The sequence below is a fragment of the Mustela nigripes genome, chromosome 12 (genome assembly GCF_022355385.1).
Source record: "Mustela nigripes isolate SB6536 chromosome 12, MUSNIG.SB6536, whole genome shotgun sequence".
Classification (NCBI taxonomy): Eukaryota; Metazoa; Chordata; class Mammalia; order Carnivora; family Mustelidae; genus Mustela; species Mustela nigripes.
Window position 1 is genome coordinate 42,439,209 of NC_081568.1, and position 27,745 is coordinate 42,466,953.

Here is a 27,745-nt window from a genome sequence, read left to right on the forward strand (position 1 = left end):
GACTGCGATGAGCCAGGTGCTTACCAGCAGTGGTTTAGATCAAGTGGCAGCTAAAGAGATATCTGGGTACCTTTAAGAGGACGTGCTGATGGACAGACGTGAGGTGAGGTATAGAAGAGAGGGAAGGATCAAGATGACGTTAAGAATTTTCACATGAAAGGAAGGGTAGTGTTGGCGCATACAAGCCTCATCTTAAAGATGCCTTTGCAGAGCAAGCCGGGGTACACCGTACTTGGCCTGCCTGTTCATTTGGGATGGTCCAGATGTGCTCCTTGGGAAGATTATGGGAGCCACACACTGCCCATGTCAAAACTCAGTACTGCTGCAAAATCTGCTCCAAGAGCCTCTTTCTCCCTCTGAATGTCCATTGAGATCTCTCCTTCCTCTGATACCCCAAAGGTTATTTTTCTCCATTTGGAAAGAGTTTCCTCTCCCACAATGCATTTAGCCACTGCTTTCATACTTTCTAGTGAATGTGTACTCCATATTAGGTCCTGCAGGCTTAGCAACGAACACTTTCAAGGAGTCTGCCCCTGAGTGGAAAGTAGGAAGATGACACTACACACGTCAGCTAGACAGTAGAGAGGACAATGAACCTCCCCACCATCCAGGGAGGACAGCTGTGAACATCTGGATGTGCTTCATTATTTGCACACATCCCATCACCAACTTACTGTGTGATAAAAATAATTGTGTTACACATAACATAAAATTGATCCCCTTAACTAATTGTAAGTGCACAGTTCAGTAATGTTAAATAATCCCCAATGTCGTGCAACCAATCCCCAGCACCCTTTTCTTCTTGCAAAACTGTCCCCATTAAACTGCTGCCTGCTCCCCTCTCCAGCGCACCCCCACCAGTCTATGTTTCTAGGAATCAGACTACCCTAGGTACCTTATAAAGCCGGAATAATGCATTATTTGTCTTTTTGTGACTGGCTTATTTCACTGGACACATTTTCCTTCTTTTTCACTTTGGCCATCATCACTCGAGGTCCCTCTTGGGCCTCGTTGGTGCACAACTATGAGAGTCCTGAACCCAACTATGTTTGTTACCAGCAACTTTCTTCCTATCTCTCAGCCTGTCTCCTTATCTGAAAATAAGGACAATGACAGTGGCAATCTCCTAGGGTTGTTATAAGGATTAAGTAAGATAATCCCCTGCAAAACACAGTTAACTGCTCACTGAGGGAAGGAAGAAAGGATTTTATATGATTCTTGATTCAAGAACAAGCTCCGAAAGTTAAATGATCAGTTGGGATGGGGAGGGGGTAGAGGGTGTGTGTGTGTGTGTAAACCAGTGCCAGACAAAAAGTTAATATCCTCACCACTCAAACACAATTCTAGCCATTGGCATTCTTTAGTGTTGCTGATATTACTAATAAGGCTCTCCAGCCACATTTATGTTTTATTTCCAATTTTATTTTTATTATTTTTTTATTTTTTTTAATTTATTTTTTCTTTCCAAAATTGAATGCTAGCCATATGAGTCTAAATGATAAGATTGACCTGAGCATCTTACACAGTAGGGGCTTGTCCCTGGACAGTGACTGTGACCATTTTTTAATAACCGAGGACACTCTTAAACTGAGCAAGACTGGTTGGGGCGATGATGGAATAAGGTGGGAGAGGCAAGCACAGAGAGAGGAAGAATGCTTTGCCATGGCTCTGAGCCCATCGGTGGAAGTGGTTCGGGTCTGCCGATGAAACACTGAAGTGCAGGGAGGGAAAGATCAGCCAGCTCTTTGGCCATGTGGGCTGTGGACCAGAGCATAGGCTATGAATGCCTTGCCTTCCAGCAGGTACCCTGCAGTCTATGGGACGTTGGTGCAGTCTGCTGGCCCCTCTCTTACCTGACTGAGCAGGGCTGGTGTGCATGAAGCACCTTCTTGAAGTCTAGCAGGTAGAAAACTCCTACAAAAGGAGTAGACCAGGATTTAGGAACTGGGGCAGACACTCTCCCTCAACATCTTCCTTAGCCTGTACAGGAAGGACCACGGCTGAAAATAAGCAGGAAAGGGCTTTTTCAAATATTCTCTTAAAATGGAGGTAGAAACAAACATGGGGCAAAATTATAGGAAGCCTGATGAGAAACTCTTTCTCTTGGGATTATAGATCTGCCTGTAATCTCCACCCAGTTATTTGGGGGCGCTTTCCTAATTTGAGAGATTTTAGGGAGGAAGGAGAAAACGCTACCTGGAAGGTTGAGATGGTGTTTCAGGTTGACCAGCTCCTGCTACCAGCCAAGCTCAGAGATGAGAAAAGGCCCAGGACTGTCAAGGAAGCAGGTCGGAGGGAAGGAGGGCAAGAGTCAGTGTCAGGAAACTCAAGTTCTACTGGAAATCCAGGTCAATGGCGCCACCTGTGGAAAGTCATACTTAGGACTCTGGAGGAGTCAGTGTCCCTCTGCCCTCATGAGGATCAATGTTACCAGACTTAGTTGATTACCTGTAGTTCTTCCCCAGTGGATAGTGAACTAGCTTTTTGAGGGCAGGGATGCTTTTCTCATTGGTACAACGTCTTTCAAGTGAGTATCAGTTAGCTTTTGCTGCATAAAAACTCCCACACTTTATGGCTTAAAACCACATTTATTATTTCTCACAATTCTGTGGATCATCTGGACAAGCCTTATGATCTGGATCAGCCTGGTTGGGGCTGGGGGTAGTCTAGGAGGCTTCCCTCGTGTGTCTTGACATTGGCAGACAGGTTGATCTGAAGGATGGGTTCAACTGGGATGTTTCGCTTCTGCTCCATATGGCCTCTCATCCCTCAGTAGACTAGCTCAGTCTTCTTTACCTGATGGTCGTGGCTCCACAGCTCAGCGAGAAATGTGAGTCCGGATGCACAAGCAACCGACGTCCCATTGGCCCCAATAAGTCATGAGGGCAAGACCAGATTTGAGGGGTAGAGACAAAGATTTCACCTCTTGATAAGAGGAGCTGCAAAATCACATTGTCAGGAGGAATTTATGGCCATTTTTACAATCTACTCTAAGAACCTTGAACTGTGCTTGGCACACAGTAGGTAGAATGCTTGTTGCAAGAATTAAGCGGTGAATAATGTCAGATACTGCAATGGTATTGTCTGCTCCCCGCCCACCCCCCACCCCACTGGCACATTTACTCCTCCTATCTACTGTTGATATCTTCAAACTGGGCCAAAACTTTACCCAGTGCTTTAGAAAGTTTATTGCCCTTGACTTAAATATGATGGCTCCTTTCTGAGAGTTAAACAGTTCACATTGGACCTTTTTTCCCTATATATTTTGTCATAGGAGTTGTGTATAACTTGTTGGATTATAGGTTACTTCTCCTAGTCTATGTTCTTTGAATAGATCTGGAAAGGAGAAACCTTTTGTCTACCAGATCAGGGTCAGCCTCAGCCAGGGCATCTCTTTCTGCCAGTTGCTGTCACTTGGTTTCCCCCTGGTGGCCTCTTCTTGCACAGCACCACTCAAGGTACAAAATCCACCTTGTGAATTGCCAAGTCGGATGAATCAGGAGCCTTCCATGGGAGACTCTTAACTTAAAGGGAAAGCTAGAGATGAAAAGAAAAGTAATAAAAACAAATTTGTATATTACCATCTAGACCCTGTAACTGGTGAGTCTTTGCTTGCTTCACCATGACTTGGCCCAGAAAAAAAATAATGAGGCAAAACAAAGATAAAGCATACAAAAGATATCCATGTCAGTAAAAGTCAGGTGCTGGTGGGTAAGGAGCAGTGAGTGCCATTCTCACTGAATAAAAATGGTGGAGTTGGAAAAGGGGAGGGGTTGTCCTGAAAGGATCAGCTCGTTCAGGGCCTGGTAGGTCCCCACCACAAAGCCCATGAGGCCCAGGATGCTGATCAGGGCGTCCTTGGCGATGGTGAGGGGGCTCATGCCCTCCGAGTAGTAGGTGTTGATCTCCAGGAGAGGCGGAATGATGAGGGCCAGTGCACTGCTGCTCACGGACCCCACCAGGGAGAGGACCAGGTCCAGGCGGGGGATGAGGATGGCCAAGGTGCCTGTAGGAGATGATACGGGATACATGGATCTTTGGGACTTAGTCAAGCTTTCCAACCTTTTTTTTTTTTTTTTTTTTTTTTTAAGAATCCTTTTCTTAGGACATAAACCAGTTGTTTCTCATATTTAGTTGCATAAGGAAAATACTGGAAGTCCTATAATACTGCAACCTCATTCACGGGGGCTATGCATTAAAATTTTGGTGTATCTCCTATAATTTTTCCAAAATATGCGTTCATATTGTTGAGAAGAGAAATCTTCCCTCTGCCTACTTAGGTTTAAGGATGGGGCGGGGTGGGGGGGGACAGCAGGGGCTGGGAATTTACTGACAGCAGACAAAATTAATAGAACAAAAGACAGAATTTGATTGGGGCTAGGGAGCCTTCAGAGGAGTTAGCTCCCAGAACAGCCCAAGATAGGGGATCACACGCCCATTTCATAAGTGGAAAGGAAGGGGCAGAAAGAGAATACGTAAGGACAAGTGGAAGTTAATGATGGTTCAGATAGTTTATTTAGGGAATTACTCAGTCTGTGGTGATGGTTAGTCTCCTTTCTGGCCGAATTATTCAGGCTGTACCTTGTCAGAAGGTCCTGCTTAATGCAGCAAAGGAAGTTCAGATAAAGATTTACTTTTCCCCTCCCTGTAGATGCTGTTTGTTCAAATGTTTTTAGCTTAAAATAATTTTAATGCCACTGAGATGCCCTTCAAATATCCACATTATTCAACAATGAGTAAAGGTCACCTGGGGGGTTCAAGTCAGTTGGTATCCAGCTCTTGGGTTTTGGCTAATGCTGCGGTCTCGGGATTGTGGGATCCAGCCTCACATCAGCCTCCCTGTTCAACAGGAATCTGCTTGTGCCTCTCCCTCTGATCCACCCCCACTCTCTCTCGCTCTCTCTCAAATAAATTAAATCTTATTTATTTATTTATTTATTTATTTATTTAAATATTTTATTTATTTGAAAACAGAGATCACAAGAAGGCACAGAAGCAGGCAGAGAGAGTGGGGAAGCAGACTCCCCACTGAGCAGAGAGCCCGATGCAATGCGGGGCTCGATCCCAGGACCGTGGGATCATGACCTGAGCTGAAGGCAGAGGCTTTAACCCAGTGAGCCACCCGGGCGCCCCAATCATTGTCTTTTTAAAAGAGATTTTATTTATGGGGCACCTGGGTGGCTCAGTGGGTTAAAGCCTCTGCCTTCAGCTCAGGTCATGATCCCACGGTCCTGGGATCGAGCCCCACGTCGGGCTCTCTGCTCCGCAGGGAGTCTGCTTCCTTCTCTCTCTCTCTGCCTGCCTCTCTGCCTACTTGTGATTTGTCTGTCAAATAAATAAATAAAATCTAAAAAAAAAAAAAAAAAGACAATGATTAAGCTCTTACTTAATAACATTAAATAACAATGTTGGAAACTGTCTCCTCTGCTTGGGACACATTAACATACAGAGGACACAAAAATTTTTTTTAAAAAGCTTTGGTAGAGCTAACGTTTTAATAATTAACACTATATGCACTTCTTGCAAATGACTAGAACATGAAATTATAGGAGAAATGGGTCTTCAGCTGGAATAAGTTTGCGGGATCTCATTAAAAGAATGTCTTCTCCAGGTTTTACATATATGTCAGAAAATAACAACAAACACCAGAAGCTAAAGATTTTGAAATTATCTATTTTTTAGTGAGATGTTTTATAGGCCTGGGTTCCACATCTTTTTATTTGACTTGTTGGAAGACTTTCACCAAGAAAGCTCAGAAACCTCTCCCAGGCTTCCCGAGGAGGAGGAGGAGTGTAGTGTATCAGAATCAAAACAGGTCTGAAAGGCAGGATTCTGGCTTCTCTTGTTTGGCCTTGGGTTAGGTCCCTACTTCATCCTCAATTTGTTCCCTCCCCTGCAAAATGGCGATAAATGCTACCTATCCTTTTAGATGTTATGGTTCACACTGCAATTAGTGTTCAAATTTTAAACTCATTCATATGCCCCAGAATAATTGAGTTGATACAAAGCACCGAGTTAATATTAAGTACTGTAACATAATATAACTCAGAAAAGTTATCTGTATTATTACTTCAATTTATTTCCTCAGTTGTCTAGATTGGGGCAATGCATGCAGAAGGCTTCAGGAATTACTATCTTCATATTTAGGACAAATGCCTCGATCTCTCCAGAGTCACTAAGGCTCTGAATGGCAGTATCCCTGCTTACTGGGGTAAACTGGGAACAAATCATTTCAAAGAAAGAAAACTGGCGTCCACAGAACTGCATTGGTTGGTCTAGTGAAGCAAGAAGCAAGAAATTCCCTGAAGAGGATTCTTAGAATTGCAATTAAAAGGAGCTTTAGGGACAGCTGGGGAAAGCCACGCTCCATACAGGAATCTCTATCATCTCCATCACCCCTGCTGAAACACTCATCGACGTGGGGCGGGTGCCCTGGATCACGGGGCCTGGGGCATAAGGAGGACTGCGAGGGGGTGAGCAGGGCCAGCTGAAGCCCAGGGGGCAAGTCCCGCTCGCTGCTGCCAGTGGAGAATGTGATCCTCGGCTTGCCGAACCGTTTTAATTGTTCCCCCAACAAAACGTTAGAAATCTGGATTTGTATGTGAGATCTTGGACATTTTAAATGTCGGCACAAGTTTATACAACACTCAGAGGTTTAAAACCCACTTCTGCTGTTAGATTAGACTCACTGGCCACTGACCTGTCAGGTGAAGGGTGCTGACTCCAGACTTAGCTGATGTGGATTCAAATCCAATTCTGGCACTTCCTGGCCAATTACTTATGGCTCGCTGCTTCAGTTTTCTCATTTGTAAAGTAAAGTTTATCATAGTTTATCTACCTCATTAGAGTTCCTGCAGGGCTGAACAAAATACTATGAAATTTGGCCTAAAAAATGTGTACCTACAGTGGCTGGTATGCGGTATGTATTTAATAAATATCAGGTCTTATCGTTAAGATTATTGTTCAGACTCCTGTGTCACTGGACACCTGTGAATCCGACTAATTAGGTACAGAGGAGAATCAGGTTGTCCCCGAGGCTTACATGAGTTACTACTCGTGAAGCTTTAGTGCAGTCCTTGAGATACAATTAGTGCTCAATCATCACTGGTTATCAGGACTACGCTTCTCCACCTGGCAGATTCCTGACAGCCTCAGGAAAAAGAGCAACATTTTGCCTGGCTTTCTACTCACCTGTCAGGCAGACCATGGCGACGCGGATAGAAAAGTCCAGGGGCAGTGCCCAGCGCTTTGCCACCTGGGAGGTGGCAAAGGGGATGATGATTTCTGCAGGGACGTAGAACTGCAAGGCATAGGTACACAGGATCCCAATGATATACAGCAGCTTCACCGACTGGTACAGCCTGCGGGACAAACCAGAGCAACGCCCTCTGAGGCCACCACATTCAGGTACCCGGCCTCCTTGGAATATTTTTTTTTTTTAAAGATTTTATTTATTTATTTGACAGAGAGAGATCGCAAGTAGACAGAGAGGCAGGCAGAGAGAGAGAGAGAGAGAAGCAGACTCCCTGCTGAGCAGAGAGCCCGATGCGGGACTCAATCCCAGGACCCTGAGATCATGACCTGAGCCGAAGGCAGCGGCTTAATCCACTGAGCCACCCAGGAGCCCCCCTCCTTGGAATATTAACCTCTGACTGTGGGATCGTCCCTTGGGCTCCAGGTTCCTTGTCTGAAAACGGTGGGCAGGGGACTTCCCAGAGCCAAGTCATGGCAGAGCATGCGGGGAAAACAGAGTGAAATGTGACAGATTTGAATGCGACAGAGGGTCATCTCTAAAGAGAGAATCTTGAGCATGGCTACGTGTAACACCTTCATAAACCACTTATCACTTGATGGTCAGTTTTAGATTTGAGAAACTAGAGGCTCAGGCCTGCTGCCTTGCCCAAGGAGACACAAGTGGTAAGTAGTGAAGACCAAAAAGCTGGGTCTAAAGCAAGTCCATTTCTTGTGATCTAATGTCAGTCCTTAGCAATTCTCTGGATTCCTCCAAAGCCCTTGGCACAGACCAGGCCCTCAGCTCATGCTTCTAGTAGGTTGAGAGAGCTCAGGCCTGAGGGGAAGAAGCAGGTCTACAATCAGGGATGCATGGGGGATGGGAGGTAAAAGGAGAGACATTCCTCGCAGGCCTTGGGCTAGGAGCAGAGACAGGGTGTGATGGCGCGAAGGGGGCTGAGTTTTACAGAAGCCTTTTTTGACCTCTGGAGAAAGGACTTTTTCCTTTATTCCACTAAGGTCTCACATGCTCAGTAAACCCGTGTGTATGTGGGGAACATTTCCTTAGGAAGATTAACTGCCACATTCCTGAGTTTCTTGCTCTCTGATTTTCTTGCTTCCTGAGTCCTGCTCCCTGAAACACCACTTTACTCCATTTCCAACTGTCCCATCTTTTGAGGTGTACTGCACGCCAGCTTAATCCCCATGGCACCTCTGCTTTATAGATGAAGACACAGAGGGTCAGAGAGGTTCGCTAAATCATCCATGACCACAACTGAGGCGGTGGTGCAGCGAGGACGTGGGCCCATGAGTGACAGGGTTGTCCTTGTCTGGCTGGAGTTGTCTTGTTGCACAAAAAGATCATCATTCTGATGGATTTCTTTCCTCAAAAGTCCCCAAAGCCCCTTTGTTACTCTGGAGGCCTCCTGGATCTGTTCTATTTGTGTATATACACCATCGCTCCCCCACTGTCCATGGATCATGAGCTGGGGAAGGTAGTGAAAATCAAGATCATAGTCTACTCAGCCAGCACCCACCATGCCCGTGAGTGCCTAGATCGGTATCTGCACCTAACTGGCAGGCAGTAAATGCTTCATGAATGATAATTTATCAGCTTGGGGAAGGAGCCCCATTTAGGTAAATTAAACCTCCAAGTGACCCCTAAAAAGACAGACATCCTGTAATTAATGACACGCCTCAGTGTGGGAGACAGTGTTGCATGATGCAATACGGGGCCATGTGTCTATTTAGATATGGTACTGCTGAAGTCTGGGTCCGCTAACCATTGCATGAATTGGGTGCATTTGGACATAGTGCATTTTTCCGGTGGTTTTCCCAAGCTGGTTCTCGTCTTACTACTTGTTTTACTACTTTTTCATCTTATCTACTCTAACTTGGAGGATGTGCACCCTTGGCTTTAGCAAAGCAAGGCTTATTGCCAAGACCTTAGGAAATGTAATCGGAGATGAGTGTTGCCACCCACCAACTCCTCTCTCTGCCTCTTGTTCTCCCTGAGGGCCCCTTCCTTCTCTCCTTAGGCGACCAAAAACTGTCACTTCTCTCTCCTAAATCAAGTCCTTCTTCATACTAAACCATCAAGGCCTCACTCAACATGGCAGGCTATGGAAGGAAGAGCTCCCTGGACAAAGAAACCAGAGCCAGGGTTCTATTGACAGTTCTGTTTCTCACTGTGGAGGCCCTCTAAACCTCAGTTTGCCATCTGTGAAGGGGAGTAGGGGGCAGTCACCCACACATTCCTACCCGGCCCTCAGTCCCCACCACCTGGAGGCCTGTGAAGTTACCAGCAGTTGGGTAGGTTAAGGGTTACGCTGGCCTTGATGTCATCTCCAAACCGCAGGTAGCCCAGAGAGCCAATGCCGATGTACAGGGAAGTGACGATGGACATTCCCAGAGACAGGATGGCTGGGAAGCGGCGGGCATCCTTCATCTTGTTTTCCAGGGGCAGAACCTACAGAAGGATCATAGGGGAAAGAGAGAGAAGGATACAGAGGAACATGAACAAAAGAAAGGCATGCCACTTCTGGGTTATCACAAAAGAACTGGAAGCAGGGACTTGATTAGCTATCTGTACAACTATCTTCATAGCAGCATCGTTTACCTTAGCCAAAAGGCAGAAGCAACCCTAGTGTCCACTGATAGATAAATGGAGAAGCAAAGATGGTATATACATACAGTAGATACGGTGCCGCCTTAAAAGAGGAGGGAGTTGGGGTAAGTTGGAAGGGGAGGTGAATCATGAGAGACTATGGACTCTGAAAAACAATCTGAGGGGTTTGAAGTGGCGGGGGTGTGGGAGGTTGGGGTACCAGGTGGTGGGTATTATAGAGGGCACGGATTGCATGGAGCATTGGGTGTGGTGAAAAAATAATGAATACTGTTTTTCTGAAAATAAATAAATTGAAAAAAAAAAAAAAAGAGAAGGCACTTCTGACTCATGCCATAACATGGATAAACCTTGAGACCATGACGCTGAGTGAAATAAGCCAGTCACAAAATGACACATACTGCCCGATCCCATTTCCGGAGGTGTCTGAAGTTGTCATATTCAGAGAGCCAAGAAGTAGCATGGTGGTTTCCAGGGCCTCATGGAAGGGCAAATGAACAGTCACTGTTCAGTGGGTACAGAGTTCCAGTCGTGCAAGGCCAAAAGATGGATGGCATTGATGGCTGCACAATGTCGTGAATGTACTTAACGTGACTGAACTGCATGCTTAAAAATGGTTAAGATGGTAAATTTTATGTTTGGTATATTTTACCACAATAAATGAGAAAAAAAAGGAAGTAAGGAAGGAAGGGTTGCTGTCACAAGATGAGCTCTGCACCTTCAGAGCTGGGAGGGGCCTTCTTCAGGTTGTGCAGACCAAGGAGCTCAGCCCCTGAGGCAGCCTGATCTGGCCAGCAGATGCATTTTGTTTGGCCAGCATAGCCTTTTAGACAATTGAAGGTGAATGTCTTTGGGCACACCATTCTTGCCCTTTTAACCAGGCCCACCTCTCCTCCTCACATGGACATAGTATCTGGTTTCTTCACTCACATTGCCTTCTAAAGGCATCTGAGTTTGAGACTTGCAATTCTAGTGCATTCGTTGCTCTCTGTTCAGATGGGAAGGCTGCGACTCCGGTTACACAGCGGACTGTGGCAGAGCTGGGACTGGAGGTTCCTGGTTCCCTAGCAGGACACTTCCCTACACACCCTGTTCTTGGGATCCTCCTTCTCCAGATGCATTCCTGGCTCTGAGAGATCCAAGCTGAGACAGACTGCCTGGAGCCTGCTGGACATCCCAAGGTCACTTCTGTTTTTGGAACCAACCTTCTGGCCTCTCATCCCATAAATTCCTCCTTTGGTTTCTATCGGCTGATGGCCCTCCTCCACCTTGTCCTCCTTGATCAGGCCATGGACTCAAGCACACCTTGCATGCAGCATTAGGCTGATCTGTGCCTCGGTTTCTTTATCTGAAAACTAACCTACTGGAATTTTTGGGATTTATATGAGCACCACAATGGCATACACTAACGGCTTAGTAAATGTCAACCGTTCTTATTTTTTAATACTGGGAAGACTACATCTCTATGAAGACGGTACTTGTATAATTCTTATTTTACAGGTGAGGAAAACAAGACTGCCCCAAGATGAAGTAACTTGCTCTAAGTTACTCAGCTTGAAAGTTGCAGAGTGAGGCTGCAGACTGGGGCTGCCTTCGGAAGTTCAAGTACTTGCTTCTCCCCAATCTCTAGCATTGTATTTATTACTCAGTAGGACCTGGGCATCTACTCCCCTGTACTGTTAACTCCTTTTTTGTCCTATAGGCAACTCAACCCCATACAAATGGAAAACGCTTGAGGGGAATGCCAGGTCAAAGTCATCACTGTGCCTTTCCACTTCCTCCCAGATTGAGGGAAGGCTCCTAGTAGCAGCCAGTGCTCAGGAAAACGTCTGGGGAAATCACACGGAGAGTGAATGATCCAACCTGAGCTTTCCCACCCTGCCATAAATTTTCACTGCATAAATTCTCCAGGCTAAAAATTACCTTTTTTACTCAGTAGCTGGCTTTGTCCTTCTCTCCTCCCACAATCAATCAGATTGATAAATGGCCATTTACATAAAGTGCTAAGGTCCCTGCACTGGGAGTAAGGAACCCCTGGATTTAGCCACAGCTGCAGCTGTTCCCAATTTGAATCTGGCTCAAGTCCTTTTCCCCTTTAGGCCTCAGTCCCTTCTGAAAAATTTGGAGACTAGGCTAGAAGATTTTTAGACCTAATGTGAACTCTGATACTAATCATCATTAGCACATAGTAGGTGTTCAATACTTACTGAACAATTACTACCATCATTTCGTGGGGAATTCGAGTTCAGAGAATAACCCATGGCCAAAGTAAGATTCCAGGATATTCTGCTTCCAAAGGCATTTGCTCAACTACTGCACTCTGCTTTTTGCGACAAGTCTCCAGAATTCTAAATATAAAGTGCTTCCACTTCCATTAGGATGATGTAGGCAGGGGCGCCTGGGTGGCTCAGTGGGTTAAGCCGCTGCCTTCGGCTTGGGTCATGATCTCAGGGTCCTGGGATCGAGCCCCGCATCGGGCTCTCTGGTCAGCGGGGAGCCTGCTTCCTCTTCTCTCTCTCTGCCTGCCTCTCTGTCTACTTGTGATCTCTCTCTGTCAAAATAAATAAATAAAATCTTTAAAAAAAAAAAAGAGGATGGTGTAGGCACCTTCCACCATAGCTCTTTTTCTGATTAAAACTAAAAGTCCTGGGCAGAATACATAAAACAACTATCCATGGACTCTGAAAAGGATATGACAGCACATGGTTTGATCAAAACCAGTAAAAATGACCATTATGGTACTAGGCTTCTTGGTATTTTTTCTTCCTGTATCTCCCAATTTAGACTCAAGAGGACCTCAAATCCTAGAATCCTATGTAGTGGATGGAAACAGAAATAAGTTCAAGAGAAACCCTCATTCTGGCCAGAAGACAGAGAACAGAGGCCCCTGGGGGACAGACACTATGGAGGGGGCCCCTACTTTTTTGTTTCCTTTTTTGCTCTCAAGATCACACTCCCAAGGCAAGTCCCAGTCACAAAGCAGCATCCTGGTGTATCAGTGACTCTGGTGGTCACACAGGCACTTAAATATCTGACACAAATTTTTCTCTTTGAGCAAAAGAACTAGTAGGAAAGGGGGCTTTGGGAGTCCAGAGAATGTGGGGAATAAATCAGATCTGCTATATGATTTATAAGCTCCAATGCAAAAAGACTTTTCATTTGCAGGGCTTTTTGTTCAAAAATCAAGAATTTCAAGATGATGAGAGCAGAGCAATAAAAACCATTGTAGGATCCTTCCAAAGACAGGTCCCTAAGTGATTGCATAGGTTGCATGTCTATGAAATAGTCCCTGGGAGGAATTGCTGCTCATTCATTCACTCATTTGCTCATTTAAGTTTTTCCCTCTGTCTTTCAGTGCTTAACCCCAGTCAGACTCAGTCACAGGATGTGCATAGCACTACAGGGAGGCTATAACTTTGGCTTTCTAGCCAGAGAACCAGAAAAAGAAGCGCCTGGAAGCTGGTGACTATGCAAGAAAACATGGGTAGGAGGATGCTGGAGAAAGTGATCCCTTAAATCTGTAAGTGAAGTCCTGGGCTCTGCCTGAAGTTGTGAATGTGTGGGAGTGATGTGAAGTATCAAAACATTGTTCAAAGAAATGAAAGAAGACCCAAATAAATGGATTCAAAGACAATACTGTTAAGGTTTTTACAAAGATATAAAGGCAGTTCAATGGAAAACAGACAGTCTTTTCTACAGATGATGCTGGAACAACTGGGTATTCTGTTAAAAAAAAAGGACGTCAACATACAAGCAACTTTATCAAAAATTAACTCAGAATGGATCATAGATCTAAATGTACAATGAAAACCATAAAATACTTAGAAGAAAATATAGGAGAAAATCTTTGTGAACTTGGTTTAGGCAAATGTTTTTAGATAAAACCCTGAAAGCAGGATCCATAAAATGAAAATTTTGATGTACTGGACTTCATCAGATTTAAAATTTTGCTCTATGAAAGGCACTGTTAAGAGAATGAAAAGAGAAGTTACAGACTGCAGAAAATATTTGCAATTATATATCCAATAAAGGACTTGGATTTGTAATATATAAAGAATTCTTAAAACTCAAAAGCTCCATTTTTTAAATAGTTTGCAAAAGATTGGAACAGATACTGGCCTGAAGAGGATATATAGAGGACAAGCCCACAAAATGAAACTCAAGATCATTGGTCATTAATAAAATGCAAATTAAATAGCAATCAAACATGACTATGAACCCATTAGAATGGCAAAAGAAAAAAAATGCTGACAGGACTATAAGAACTAGCAAGGACTCAGAGCAGCTGGAATACTCAACCATGCCGGTGGGAAAGCCAAATGGTACAGCCGTTATGAAAACCTGTGTGGTAGTTTGTTATAAAGTTAAACCATATTCATTAATATGTGACTAGCAAACCTACTGCTAGAGAAAAGTTATCTTCACATAAAATCCTGTGCATAAATGCTTGCTTATAGCAGCATTACGCATAGTTGTCAAAAACTAGAAACAACCTAACTGTTCTTCAGCAGGTGAACTCATAAACAAATCATGGTGATGTCTATACAGCGGCAGCTCAGCAATAGAAAGCAGGGAGTTACTGACGCATGCAACAACCCAGGTGATCTTACGTGCAGTCTCAAAGGTTAAGTACTGCGTGATGTCAGGTATAGGACTTTCTGGAAAAGAGAGAACAACAGAGACAGAAAACAGAAAGTGGTTGCCAGGGGTTAGTGGGAGGTGAGGAGCTGACTACAATGGGATGGCATGAGGAAGTTTCCAGTGGTGAGGGAGCTGTTCTGTGTCCTGATTGTGGCACATCTGTGACTCTATGCATTTCCCAAACTTACAGAAATGTACACACTCCCCCCACCAAAGTGAATTGTAGCAATGCAAATTAAAAGTAAACAAAATTACATACACAGCACTACCCTTCAAGTGTGGAAACATAAACTATATAATAATCCATTGTAAATATACAGTACTTCCCAGCTAAAAACTGCTTTTGTTTGTTTCATTGGATCCTGTAAATTATCTACCTCTATTTGTCTTGAGTTTAAAAGATTAGGAAACACATGTTGTTGGAAGATAAATGTTTAATAGATGTATTGGGACAAGAGGTTACTTTCTCCTGTGTGCACACAGAAACCCAGAAACTGAGAGTTCCCAGCTTTTGTTCAGAGGGCCACCCAAAGGATTATCCCAATTCAAAGCTTACCACACCAATGCTTTCAAATGAAAAAATAGCTGTTCCAAAAAAGAGAGGGTAGGTCTTCCAACTTGCTACCAGCGGCAACTGGCTGGGGTCTGGAATTTCCTACAGGAGAGAGAAGTGTAGTAAGACCTTAACTCTCAAAGCATGTTTTGGTTCATTTAAAAGGGGGAGTACTCTGAGAGTAGACCTAAATTAAAAAAAAAAAAAAAAGGAATGTCAAGGAATTGGAAAACTTCAAAAGGAAGTAGGCATCAAAGTTGATTTTAACACGTACACCACCAGATAGTCAGAGGACAGAAGCATTGAGGTATTGTCGAAGTACTGAAGGGTCAATACCTCATGGGGGGAGTATGGTTACCAGAATCCTCCAAAAGAAAATTTAATGCACCACAGGCTGGTACCAGCCTGCAGTGTCCATGGACACTAGGAATGTACCAGTGGTTACAGCTGACAGAAACTGCTGTGACTATAGTTAGTGATATTCTCAGGAGTCCACAGTAATTAGTCAGAAGTGAAAGTCCCCTTTTCTTCAATGAGTAATAAATTAAAGGGAAAGAAAATGTGTGGAATAAATATGTCACGCACCCTGTGACCTGAATGGGACAATAATTACAGAGCCATTTCTCTAACTGGGCAACTTCAAGAATGGTCCAAAAATGAATTGAAGGTAGCTATCTTGTTAGGAAATCCAATTTTGTAGAATTTATTGATGTTGCCTTAAGGAAGATAGGACCTATTTGTAGTTATCCTAAAATATGACTAATTTGGTGTTTTTTTTTTTTAACTAAATTCCATGGACGAGATAACTTTTTCTTGAGACTTCTGAAAGATAAGTCTTTCAGATTTATCCAGATATCTGGATGACATGAGAGATATGCTAAGAGCCTTCTGGGCTTAAATTTCTATATAGTCTTTTCTAGTAAATGGAGGGAAAATCAATATCTACAACTCAACCTTGAAGGCTTTGTAATTTGCATTGTGACGGATTTGCTTGTGGTCTTCTGAGACCATGCCTCTGTGACTAAGTATTATTTTTTTTCTCTTGAGTTCCTGTGGGTAATTTTGGTACCTGGAATGGTAGCCTAGAGGATGTAAGACCATAGGTAATTCGCTAAATTCCAGCTTTAGTAGGAGATCATGCTTTTCATTTGCCTTTTGCTGCTATCCAACCATTATAGGAATGGTCTGTGGTTCACCAATCAAGATGTATCCCTTGAAAAGCAAAATTTTTTTCAAAGACCAGAATTCAACAAGGATTAGAATAGCAACATAAAAGAGGACCTATCCAGAAGAATGAGATTGCACAGAGACATCTTCGTGGAAAGAATGGTACAATGGTACGAGACTCAAGAGTAAGGTTCACGGCTATCCTCAGGGTTGGCCTTAGGTAAGTATCAGTCTATTATATCAATAATAAAGCTCTGCCCGCTGGAGGAGTCAGGTCCACTAACCTGGACAATATACTGGGTGATAATGATCAAGCTGACCAGCATGCTGATGTTGGCCAACATGGAAAAGATGGTCAAGACCCTGAGATTCCGGATGAGGACCAGCAGCACCAGGAAGGGCAGGAAGGAGAGCATGTAGAGTCGAGAGTCCATGGTGGGAGTCAGAATCACTGTCTCATTGTAATGGCAGCTATTGGTGGTCCCATTAACGGCTTCCACTATCTGAGGAAGGAACGGGAAGAGGAAAGAGGGAAGAGTCAATACATCTACTGGCCACATGATTAGCTTAGTGCCTGGCCCATAACCAAACTCCTTCACACAAAACAAGTCTCACATGCCAGGGCCTCACAATGAGTTAGAGTTTCCTTTGCTTAAAACAAAAATAACCCATCACTTACTGTTTCTTAATCAGAGTAATACTGGCATTTGAGCGAGAGAATTACTCCTTGTGAGGACTGGACCATTATCTGCAGGACATTTAGCATCCACCCAGTAAAAGCTATTTCCATCCCCCAATCATCGTGACAAACAAGAAACACCCCCTCTGCACACAGTACAAACACCACCCTGAAGTCCGGGGATATAGGGGGAGGAGAGGGTTGGTACTACCCTAGTTTAGAATCAGCCTGACTTAATGGGTACCGTCTTACTGTGCAAGCAATATTGCAGAGCATTGCAGAACAATTAGGGACTAGAATTAGGCAAGAAGGAGATGTAAAAACAATGGTGATCTCAGTACACATTGGTAGCCAAAGTGATGTCTAGGAATATATTCATCTATGCATTTTCTACACCATATCACAAATTACATGTATTATACTCATCTTTTTTTTTTTTTTTTTACAAGACCACAATCACAGCATATGCTCTTATTTTGAAATCTCCTTTTCACTTAAGAACACACAAACATGGTTACTTAAATGAACCATTAAGTCTTGTTTTTTTCCAATTCCTCACTTTCTGGTTCCTTTCAATAGGAAAAGTACTAGAAACATTAGCAGGCATTCATGGCCCCCATCATGGGCCCCATTCAAGTCTCCCAAAGTCCACACCTTCCTACAACCAATTTTATGGCCTCTCCTGAGCAGGGCTGTACATTCCTGCCTCCAGGTATTCACTCCCCCCTCCCTCACTGCTGCCCCTACTCCTCAAACCTGTCCTTCAACACCCTGCTTGGTGGAACCTCTGTAAAGGAGCCTTCCCTTGTTGCAATGGTCTTTCCTGCCCCCGCATATTTTTGCCCCTTAAGTTCACCGTGAAGCGGCCCTGTCTTCAGAGGATTGTTGGTGGTGTCCTGACCCAGCACCAAAATATATTGAGAGCTAGCTTGTTTGGTTTAGAATGCATCCTATGTAGCCTGCAAACTCTTGGAGAGAATGCTTGCCTTGTCTCTAGACAGATGATAACGTTCGGCTGATAGCAAACTGATTTCCAAGTGGCAGTCTGGCGACATGTTTTAAGAGCCTTCAAACAACCAAACTATTTGATCCAGTAATTTTACTTTAAGGAATATATACCAAAGAAATAAAGGGGTGTACAAAACCTTCCACAGATTATAGCAGAAAAACAAAGGGAAACAAATAAAATATCCAACAAGAGAAGACTACATCCTGGCCAGTCTGTGTGATGAAATATTATGAAATTGGTAAAAATTACATTAAAAAAACATAAGGACAAAAAAATGTGAGCACATTACAAAATGCTAACTAGTTAATACTAACTTAAAACAATAACCACGAGTGGTTGAATTAATAATTTTCTTTCTTTTTTCTTCCTTCTTCCCCTTCTTCTTACTTTTTTATTTTATTTTATTTTTTTAAGTAGACTCAATGCCCAGCATGGAGTCCAACAGAGAGCTTGAACTCACGACCCTGAGAGGAAGGCATGAGCTGAGATGAAGAGTCAGATGTTTACGCAACTGAGCCACCCAGTCGCCCCAATTTTCTTTCACTTTGAAAAGTAATATAGCAGTGTTCAAGAACTTGAGCTCTGATGTTGAAAGGCCTGGATTTTTAATCTTGGCTTTGTGGTCTTCTACACATTATAGAGTTTATAGTTTCAGTTTTCTCATCAACAAAATGGGAATAACCACAGTACCTACCGTGATAAGGCCCTAGAGAGAACTAAATGGGGGAAAGCAGACATAATACTTCCTGTTTCTGACATAGAATAGCAGCTAACTTTGCATGCATGCTATTTTTTTCCTTCTAATTTCTTTACATTTCTAAATTTCTGATATTGCAATAAACAAACAAAAAGAGCCCTAGAGAATAATTTCTTTTTTAATAATTTCTTTTTTAAACTCACTGATTGACTAAGGGTAGCCTTTGTTACTACCCACCATATTTTGCTTAAATTGCTACAAGATAACTTCTGGGCTAGATCAAAACAACTTCCTGGAGACAACAACTGTTAAACCAGAGGTTAAGCAACTAAAGGTGGATAAAGATGGTCCAAAGATGAGGGATCATCCAAAAAGAGCCAGATCAGTCTCAGGAGAGTTAGGGATGATCAAGCTCCAAGGCAGGGCAACTGACAAAATTCTAGGTTTGTACCAGCTCAGTGTTAGAGACCGGCTTTGAGAACAGGCCCAAGATACTGGAAAGATTAAACACTTGCAGAACAGATCAGTGAACCGGGGAAATCTGGATTCCTTCATAACATCTAGTTTAACTTCCTTTGTTGTACTCCTGAGGACATTAGGAGCCCAAAAGAAGAAGCCACATTTGCTGAACACCTCACAGAGGACCCTCCTCCTCCACATCCTTTCCCCTTCCACCTTCTCTGGAACACTCTACCTGTTTTAAATTATCAGCCAGAAACACAATGTACACACAGCAGAAACCCAGCTGGGTGACTATAAGGAAGAAGCTCACGATATTCCTGGAAGAGAGGAGAAAGAAAACATGTTATAAAAGAAGAGTTGGTCTGTCGTTTCTAGTTCCGTCCCCAGGGGTTGGTGACCTGGTACCAGCACCCTCACTTCTGCTAATGCAGTCAACAATGGGCTCTAAGAAGGGAGGTAACAATCATTCCTTATTATTTAAAAAAAAAAAAGTGTGTCTCAACCACCCTCACACTCCCAGCTCAGCAAGTGGGGAAATTCTTCATAGTTGGGAGTCTCCCCCAGCACCTGGCTCTGGCATTCCTCATAATTGATGCTAATTGATGTATAGAAACAAGCACACCATTTTTATTAGCTATCATTAACATGGAAATTTTTTCTACCATGCGCCAGACGCCATATTAGGCTCTGAGGGAAACACAAATAACACATGGTCCCCTGACTGAGTGGTTCATAGATCAGTGACCAAAAAAGAATCGGCACTCAGGACCATGGTGAAAAGGACAGTTTATCCTAATTATAGAGCAGATAGCCTTCATGGAAAAACCAATACCTGAGCAGGAGTCCCTTGGGAAGGGGAAGAAAGAGAGAAATTTTTTAAAAAGACTGAGGAGGAGAGGTGGAGAGGAAGGAGTGAGGAAAGCACTTCAGCAGAGGGAGAAGGTAGATTTCTCTGGTTGTGGGGAATCCACTGGAGGGGCTAGACTCAAGATAGGTAGACTGTGTAGCAGATTCTTATAATAACAGAGGTGTCCAGCAGCCTGGACAAAGACATGGTTATTAGGAGGAGAGAATTAAAGCAATTTAAGAGGTACTAGGGAGCTAGAACTTACAGAACTTGGTGACCACTGACCTCTGGCAGAAAGGGAAATGTTCAGAGTTTCCTGAAAGGCTTTGGCTAGGACAATGAAATGAACTGGAAAGAAGGAACAGGTTTCGGGGGAAGAGGAAAAAGTGACACATTCAGTATCTGAATTGTTGAGCCTAAGGCTCCTAAAGTTCAGGAGATGACTACATATGAGGGTCCTGAACTATTGATTTGTCAGTAATGGATAAAGCCCTAAGAAGGCAGGTCAGTTTTGGGGAGTGCACAGAGGGAGGAGGTGAGAAGCCGGTGTCCCAAACCCTAGAGAACACCAGGAGCCTGTAATGAAAGCCAAGGGCTGGCCAGAAACGTAAGTGGGAAACTAGGGGTGAGGGAAGGGTTTAATAGCAGCCAAGGGAGGAGAAAACATCTGAAGAAGAGAATGTTTAATTGTACCCACACTGTTGAGAGGTTCTCTAAGTTGAAGAAGGGGCAACAAGGAGGTGGTTTAGAACGTAGGCAGGAAGAACTTCAACAGAAGTCTCAGGACAGAAAAGCCAGGTGACCCACGGAAGGGGTGTGAACCAGATGGATGGAAGTAAAGTCAGAATGTGAGATGTTCTTTCACGGAGCTAAGTGTGAGCTTCAGTCTTGATGGTGCCCATGCTGCTCATCATTGTAGACCCACTGTCACAACCCATCTGGACACACCGCAGGTACTCAACAGCTCTCTGTTGAATACGCAGCTGCTGAATAGGAGATTGGGTGGTGGCTACAGGACGGTGTGAGGTCCAGGAAACTTTATGAGTTTATTTCACTATTTTTTAAGATGGAGACACGTGAATGCATTTAAATGTTGATTGGAAGAGCCCATAGATCCAAAGAGAAGTTCAAGTTATAGGTGAGGAGGTAATTAGGGGACCCAGGTCCGGTCCCTAAGGAGAGCAGGAAGAGCTGCTTTATATGTCCAACGATGGGTAGAAGGATTTGAGGGGTAAGTGACAGACAGAGCCTCTTCTTGGGTCACACACTGGAAAAATTCTGGTCATCATCCCAAAGCCTTCTGAGTCTGCTCAGAGGCTGAATGTATTGTCAGGATGTGAACAGGCTTTGGGCCAAGAGCGGTGCCAGGGCCACCATGCATTGCAGACTACATTTCGTGAGAGAGTGCAGAGCAGGGCTGGAATGTTTTAGAGTATCATAATTCAAGAGAGACTTTGACCTAGATGGTACTCAGAAAAGAGCATGTGGACAGAGTGGGCACAGGCCTGAAAACAAAGACAAAAGAGCAGATTTAGTCCCAAGTACCGAGAAAGGAGGGGGTTGATTGTTCTGTGTCAGTCCCGAAAGCAAAAGGTGGGAGTTGCTGGAGGAGGACATCAGCTTAGCAAAGGGTGCTTAACGTGTTTGTTTGTTTTTAACACTTTTCTTCTTACTATAAATTCTCTCCCTAAGGGATGTCTTCTGCGCCTTGGCTTCATGGCTGATGACTTCAGTTCTGTATGTCCTACATGAAGACAGGTTAAAAATGTACATATCCCTGCCCGTTTGACATCTAAAACCCAACTTGTCTAAACTTAAAGTCATCAGAAATCTGAGTCAACCTTGACTTTCCTTTTTCCCACAGTCCTGGGATCCAAAGCAGAACCCCAATTCACTTTTCTCTACCCCCACTGCTACCAGCTTGGTCACAGCTGTTATTGTTATCTCCTCGGACGTTGCCAATAGCCCCCTCATGGATCTGACCTGTTGCTCACTTATAATGTATTCTCCTAACAGAAGCCAGACAGATGTTTAAACAACGCAAATGTGATACTTGCCTGATTAAAACCTTCCAGTGGCTTCTTTGTGGTATTAAAGAAAAGAACAAAAACCTTTAAAAAGGGGGTCTACAATGTAGAGTTTGCTTGGAACCCTGGATCCTCCTTCAGCCTCATCTCATTGACTCTGCCCTCAAGCTCCCTTTGTTCTGTACCTTGAAACTGTCACACATTCCATCTAGCTTCAGACCTTCACTGAAAGAGCTCTGCTCTTTCATCTTCCGGGAAGGCAATCCAGGCTCCTGCCCACTTCAACTTAGGTAATTGCTTATTCTTAAGAATTCCTTTCTTCAGGGCTCATCTCAACTGTTCCCTCCTAGGAAACCCACATGAGCCCACACACATTGCCTTATCTGCTCAGTAACAACTAGTATTTCCTTCCTTCATCACACTCATCCTAGTGGTTATGAAGTGATTGTCTCCTAACCTGTGTGATGCTCGTCTTTCCTGCTGGATAATGGGTTCTGTGGTAGCAAAGCCTGTTTGCCTTGCTCCCCACAGTATTTCCAGGGCCTGGTACATAGTCCAACAGGATAAACATAGTTTAATAAAGAAGTGAATAATACTAAAGCTGAAAAAAAAAAGGAAAGTATACAAGGTGGGGTCCTAGATCAGGAAGATTTCCAGTGAACCCCTTCCATGTGGAAAGCCCAACATTCTGTGCCACGTGAGCCAGCTTTCCAGGGAAGAAGGCATCTCTGACAGCCATATTTCCTCCTCCTCTAGCTCACTCCACTTCAGGCAGAGCAAGAACAAGGTACCTTCCCCAGTGGGCATGGGTCCGGAGCCAGGCGCTGGGGCTGGCTTCCAGTCCGTGCATCACCGTGTCACCATAGTCCATGAAGGGCTTGTTAAGCCTGTAGGAGAAAGTGCATATAGAGTTAGCAAGAGGGTGTTTAACCTCAGATCCTGTATTAAAAGGTCTTCAGACACACAGGAAGGCAGGACCCAGCTGGAGGAGAAAGAACACTGGGGGCAGAGACCTAAGTTCTAGTTCAGACTTAGACACCTGGCAGTATTTCCTGGGTGGCTTGTTTTCCTTACCTGTCAAGCGGGTGGTTCCTCCAGAACCAGGGTAATAAAGCACACCTCATGTGGGTATAGCAGTTTTCCTATCCAGGGTCGCAATGGATTCTCATCACAATTCTGAGGCAGGGTTAGGCATGGATTGTTTATGCCCAATTTACAGAGGAGCCAAGCAGATAATCCCAGTGGCCTGACTGAGATCACCTAATGAGTCACGTGGCAGAGCCTCACCTTAGGTCCGTGTCCCAAATGCTTTTCTCTTTTTCTTAGCCTTGTTAGAAGAAAGAAGTAAACTCTTGTTTTATGTAGGATGTTTCTGGGACATCCCTGAGAACCCAGGACCAAAGCAATTGACATGAGGATGCTGTTTTCCTTACCTGTGGCAGAAGTGCTGGGCACACCTGACCAGGATGTGCATGCAGTGGCAGGCAGTGAAGCCCATGGCCAGCAAACTGAGCGGACCCATCTGAGGGAAGGGGGAGCCAAGGGAAAAGGGAGGAGAGAAGGGAATGGATTTAGGAAGAACTTTGCAAAGACGGATTTGGTAGCACGGATACCATTTGGCACTCAAGGAACTTTCTAGAAAACTGGTTTGGAAGTCCTTTTTGGCAGCAATAACGGTGCTTTCAAATATAATCTCAAGTAGTACTCCATTAAAGTACATAAAGCAATTACAATGGGTGTTGTGGTGTGAGTGGGGGACTCAGGATTCTGACCCTTAGTGACCTCAGAGGTGTCTACGTGTCCTAGTGCTACATAAAGCACAATCAGAAAACTCGTCATTGTCCAACTCCTGCATTCTCCAAGGGAGAAAACTGAGCCTCAAAGAAGGGACAAATGACTCACCAGGGCCACTCCAATTCTGTGGCAGAGCCAGAACTCAAACCCCGGCTGATGTCTAGACTCTGGGTCTGGACCAAGCTGCCTCCGAGAAAGACAGCTTCTTGCATCCCATTATAAACTCTGAGAGCCTCTCCTCCCACTTACTTCCCCTTCCAACCCTGTCATGCTGGCCCTACTTGCAGCACTCCGTCTTACCAGGATGCCTGCATTCTTCACAGCCAGCGGTAGTCCCAGGATCCCTGTACCCATGTTGCCTTTCACCAGGTGAACCAAGGTCTGGAAGGCTCTAAAGGAGAGGAAAGAGACATGAGGGTGTAGGTGTGTGAAGGTGAGGAGGTCCAACAGGCATTCCCTCATGACATGCCAACACCTGAGTTCAGCTGGAGAGGTGGGCTCCTGGCCATCTCTCTGTCCCCATGGCCTTGATTGGCACCTTTGGGTCTCCTATAGGGTGACCAACCATCTCAGTTTGCCTGTCATGGTTTTAGCAGTTAACACTCAACATATGCCATGATAATATTTACTATATATCAGGTACTATGCTAAGTACTTAACCCGTATTACCACATTTAATTCTCTTGTCAAGCCTAGGAAGTACATTATTGCCCTTATTTTGCTGCTGAGGAAACTGAGGCATAGAGATTTTTTTTAATGATATGTCCAGAGACACACGGCGGGAGTCAGGATTTGAACTCAGAAATGCCTCCGCATCCCTGTTCTTCACCCCGCTTGTACTGGACCACCTCCCGGAAATAGGCCCAGAGAGACACATAAAAGGAAAAATCCTATTTTGTAATGACAGAAATGGAAGCTCAGAAAGGGGATGGCCCAAGGTCATAAAACTAGTAGCTGACACAGGATTGAACTCAGAGAAAAGGGAAAAGGGCCAGCAGCAAAGAGACTTCATGGTGACTTCTGAATTAAAGAGGCCCCCAGATGGGGTCTGTTGACATAAGGTCATTTGAGGATTGGGCTCCAGGGGAATTTTTTTGGCCTCAGGCCAAGACCTCAAACTGGGGAAAGGCATGTCTCCTTCCACCCCAATCAAAAAAAATAAAAATAAAAAAATAAAAACTCCGATCCCCTCTTTAAGACAGATGGGAAAGTGGTCTGAAGGGCACCTGTAAGGATAAGTTCCAGGGAGGTACGCTCTGTGTTGACGAATTACGGAACAACCTGTCACTATACCTCTTTGTACCTGGACCAGGTGGGACCAAGCTGAGTGTTGGGTTTACATCCACAACTTCAGAAACATTGGAAATTCCCTGGAAGAGGTTTTCAGAAAAGACACTATAAAGGGCACCAGAGGTATTCTGGAAGGAGCCTGGTCTCTAAGGTTGAATGAACGAGGGATTAAATTCCAAGGCCACTACTTACTTAACTAACTGTGTCATCTTGGCCAACAGGTTTACTTTGCTGAGCCTCTGTAAACGTTGGGAGGAATGATATTTTGAAAGAATTGCCCCAACCACCCTTATCTTTGTGTTAATCCCTAGAACCTCTGGCTTTCTCAGCATCTGCCCAAGGATTTGTTACGGGTTAAAGAGAACAATTGAAGGAGAATGTGGGCGGAGAGTGCTGTGCCCTTCTCTCCCTCTGTGGGTGTCAGCATCGCTGACCCAGCGCTCATGCCCTACGGCCCTCCAATAATGGGCTTGTTTTGCAACAGGGAAAGGGTCAACAGGTCGCTTTAGAAATTTCTAACCAAAGGACTTAAGAAATCAGAATTTAACTTTGGGCCCGCAGCTGACTTGGGAACTTAGGGTGGTGAGCTGGGCAGAGCGCTGGGCTGGGAGGCAGGGCACTGGTGGTCTAGCCCCAAGTCCTTTGGTGACCTTGGCCTTGCAAGGTATTCATAGCAGCCAGCTTTTAAGGGTGCTGTGTTTGGGGGCTTTATGTGCAAGTCACCTTTGCAGCCCTCCTGGGAGGAGTGAACTGTCATTTCACAGAGGAGAAACTGGGGCAGAGAGTTCTGTCTCTTGCTTGAGCTGGTTAGCAGCTAAGTGGGCATCTGAAACCACATGAGCTGACCTGAGTTCCGCACTTGCCCGACTTGTTTCTCTTCTGCTCCAAACCATGAGAGCCCCTCTAGTTCTCTCATGCTTTACTGTCTTTGATCCTCAAGTAGCTGAAATTGCCACCAAACCACATAGTCAGTTTAGGACACAAGAGCTGGTGGGTTCCCCCAAGGCCTCTGATTGAGAAATATCCCTGCTCTGCTGTGGATGGCCCAAGGCCTAGAGAGTTCATTCTCAGTGTCAGGAATTCACAGCCCCCAGGATTAGCCCCTGGGGGCAAATGAACCCTATTGGTGCTCTAGACCTAACAATGGAAGGGGGTTTCACCTGCCCTTCTGGTAACTTCTCCTAGCTTGCTGCACACCCCCTCCCAGCAGGCGGTCTCTTTAAATTCGCACTGTCACCCCTTTACCCCTGTTTTGCATATGGAGGACTCTAGGCTGGGGGAAGGGAAGGTACAGAATCACTAGTAGAGCGCAGCTGTTCTTTCTACTGTACCAGTGCTGTCAACATTTTCTTCTTAAAGCAGCAGCACTCTCCAGCAGGCCAACCACCCACATTTCCTAAGGGGACTAGCCACTAGGCTTGGGCGGTGGAGGCGGTGATTGCTGAGCCCCATAGTGTCTCTCCCCCTCCTAAACTCCTTCTGCAGACCCTTCCTGGTTTGCAAGCCTCCCCAACCCCCACACACACCACAGGGAGGTAGAAGAAAGTCTTCCACATCCTGTGCTTTCAATGTCCTCACCACTGAAACATGGGCCAAAGTAGAAGTCGGAATGACTGGAGGAAGGAGTCAGACAGGAGTCGATGCCTGGTTGTCAGTGAGGCCGCGGTTTTAAGGTTAGAACTCAACTCCTTGGAGAAAGTTAGGGATTCTGTCAATGGTCAGGACTGACCGGGAGCAAAGCAGACTTAGGGCCAGCACTGGATTCTAGGGCCCATCCTACCAATGACCCAGTGCATGGCCGGCGGTAACTGGGACTTAGTGTCCCCACCCTATGGAGTGTGGGACCATGAGAGCCTAGGGCTTTCTGAGTCCCTGCTCCTGCCCCTGTAACCTCTCACCTTGACTCAGTCTCTGCCTGCACTTTTTTTGACCTTGGTTTTCCCATCTGCATAATGGGCTGGGCGTCAGACACAGCTGCACTAGGATTTTTGTCAATGCAAGCTTGCAGGCTCAGAGGCAGAAATGGGAGGTGGCAGAAAAAAGCACTCACGTTATACCCTTGGTCTTCTTTAAGCCTGGTGACTCGGAAGGATGTCCATCCCAGAAACTGGAGTCCTTGCTCTGTAGCTTCTTGGCGCTTTTGGGAGGGGACCTGAGGTCCAGTTTGAGGTCAACAGTGCCCTGGGGACCCCCGGCACTCTTTGTCACAGGCATGATTGCTTCCGAGAGAGGGCTCTGGGTGGGGAGGAGGTCTGCTCTGCAAGCAGGAAGGTGTCTGTCAGGTGCAAACCCCAGCTCAGCGGCTGTGCCTCAGGAGGTTCTGGCGGAGCTGGAATGAGGCTCCACCCACCTCCCCCGGAGTTTGCTCCTCCTGCCCCAAGAAGCCCCAGCAGCTAGAACAGAGAGGCAGGAACAGATTCGGGAGGGGAGTCATCCACCTCACCTAAGAGCAGTGACAATACCCCTCATTTTCCTAACTAACAGGTATGAAGCACTTCACTAAGAGAAAGACATTCTCCTGAATGCTTTAGTTATATTTTCTCATTTATCCCTATAAATTAAATAATGAAGAAATCAGACTCTGAACTAAAGAGACCTGCCCAATGTCACACAGCCAGAAAGTGAAAGAGTAGGGACCAGGCTTTTTAATTAATACCCTCTTTCTGTCTCCAGGAGAATACCTCCACACCCCAGCTCCTTATTCATCCCAGGTTAAGGGCTCC

The 27,745-nt window shown here is 44.9% G+C and overlaps 1 protein-coding gene across 1 annotated transcript; it reads right to left on the reverse strand.

Moving 5' to 3' along the window:
* Positions 1–2,581: 2,581 nt before the first annotated feature.
* Positions 2,582–27,322, reverse strand: SLC36A2 (solute carrier family 36 member 2). Its single transcript, XM_059416534.1, has 10 exons — positions 27,073–27,322; positions 24,033–24,123; positions 23,372–23,460; positions 22,730–22,825; positions 19,297–19,381; positions 16,502–16,720; positions 15,054–15,152; positions 9,534–9,700; positions 7,192–7,361; positions 2,582–4,006 (listed from the first exon to the last, which is right to left on the reverse strand). Exons 1-10 carry the CDS (start codon positions 27,234–27,236, stop codon positions 3,735–3,737), a joined length of 1,452 nt encoding a protein of 483 aa, XP_059272517.1. The 5' UTR covers positions 27,237–27,322; the 3' UTR covers positions 2,582–3,734.
* Positions 27,323–27,745: the final 423 nt, after the last annotated feature.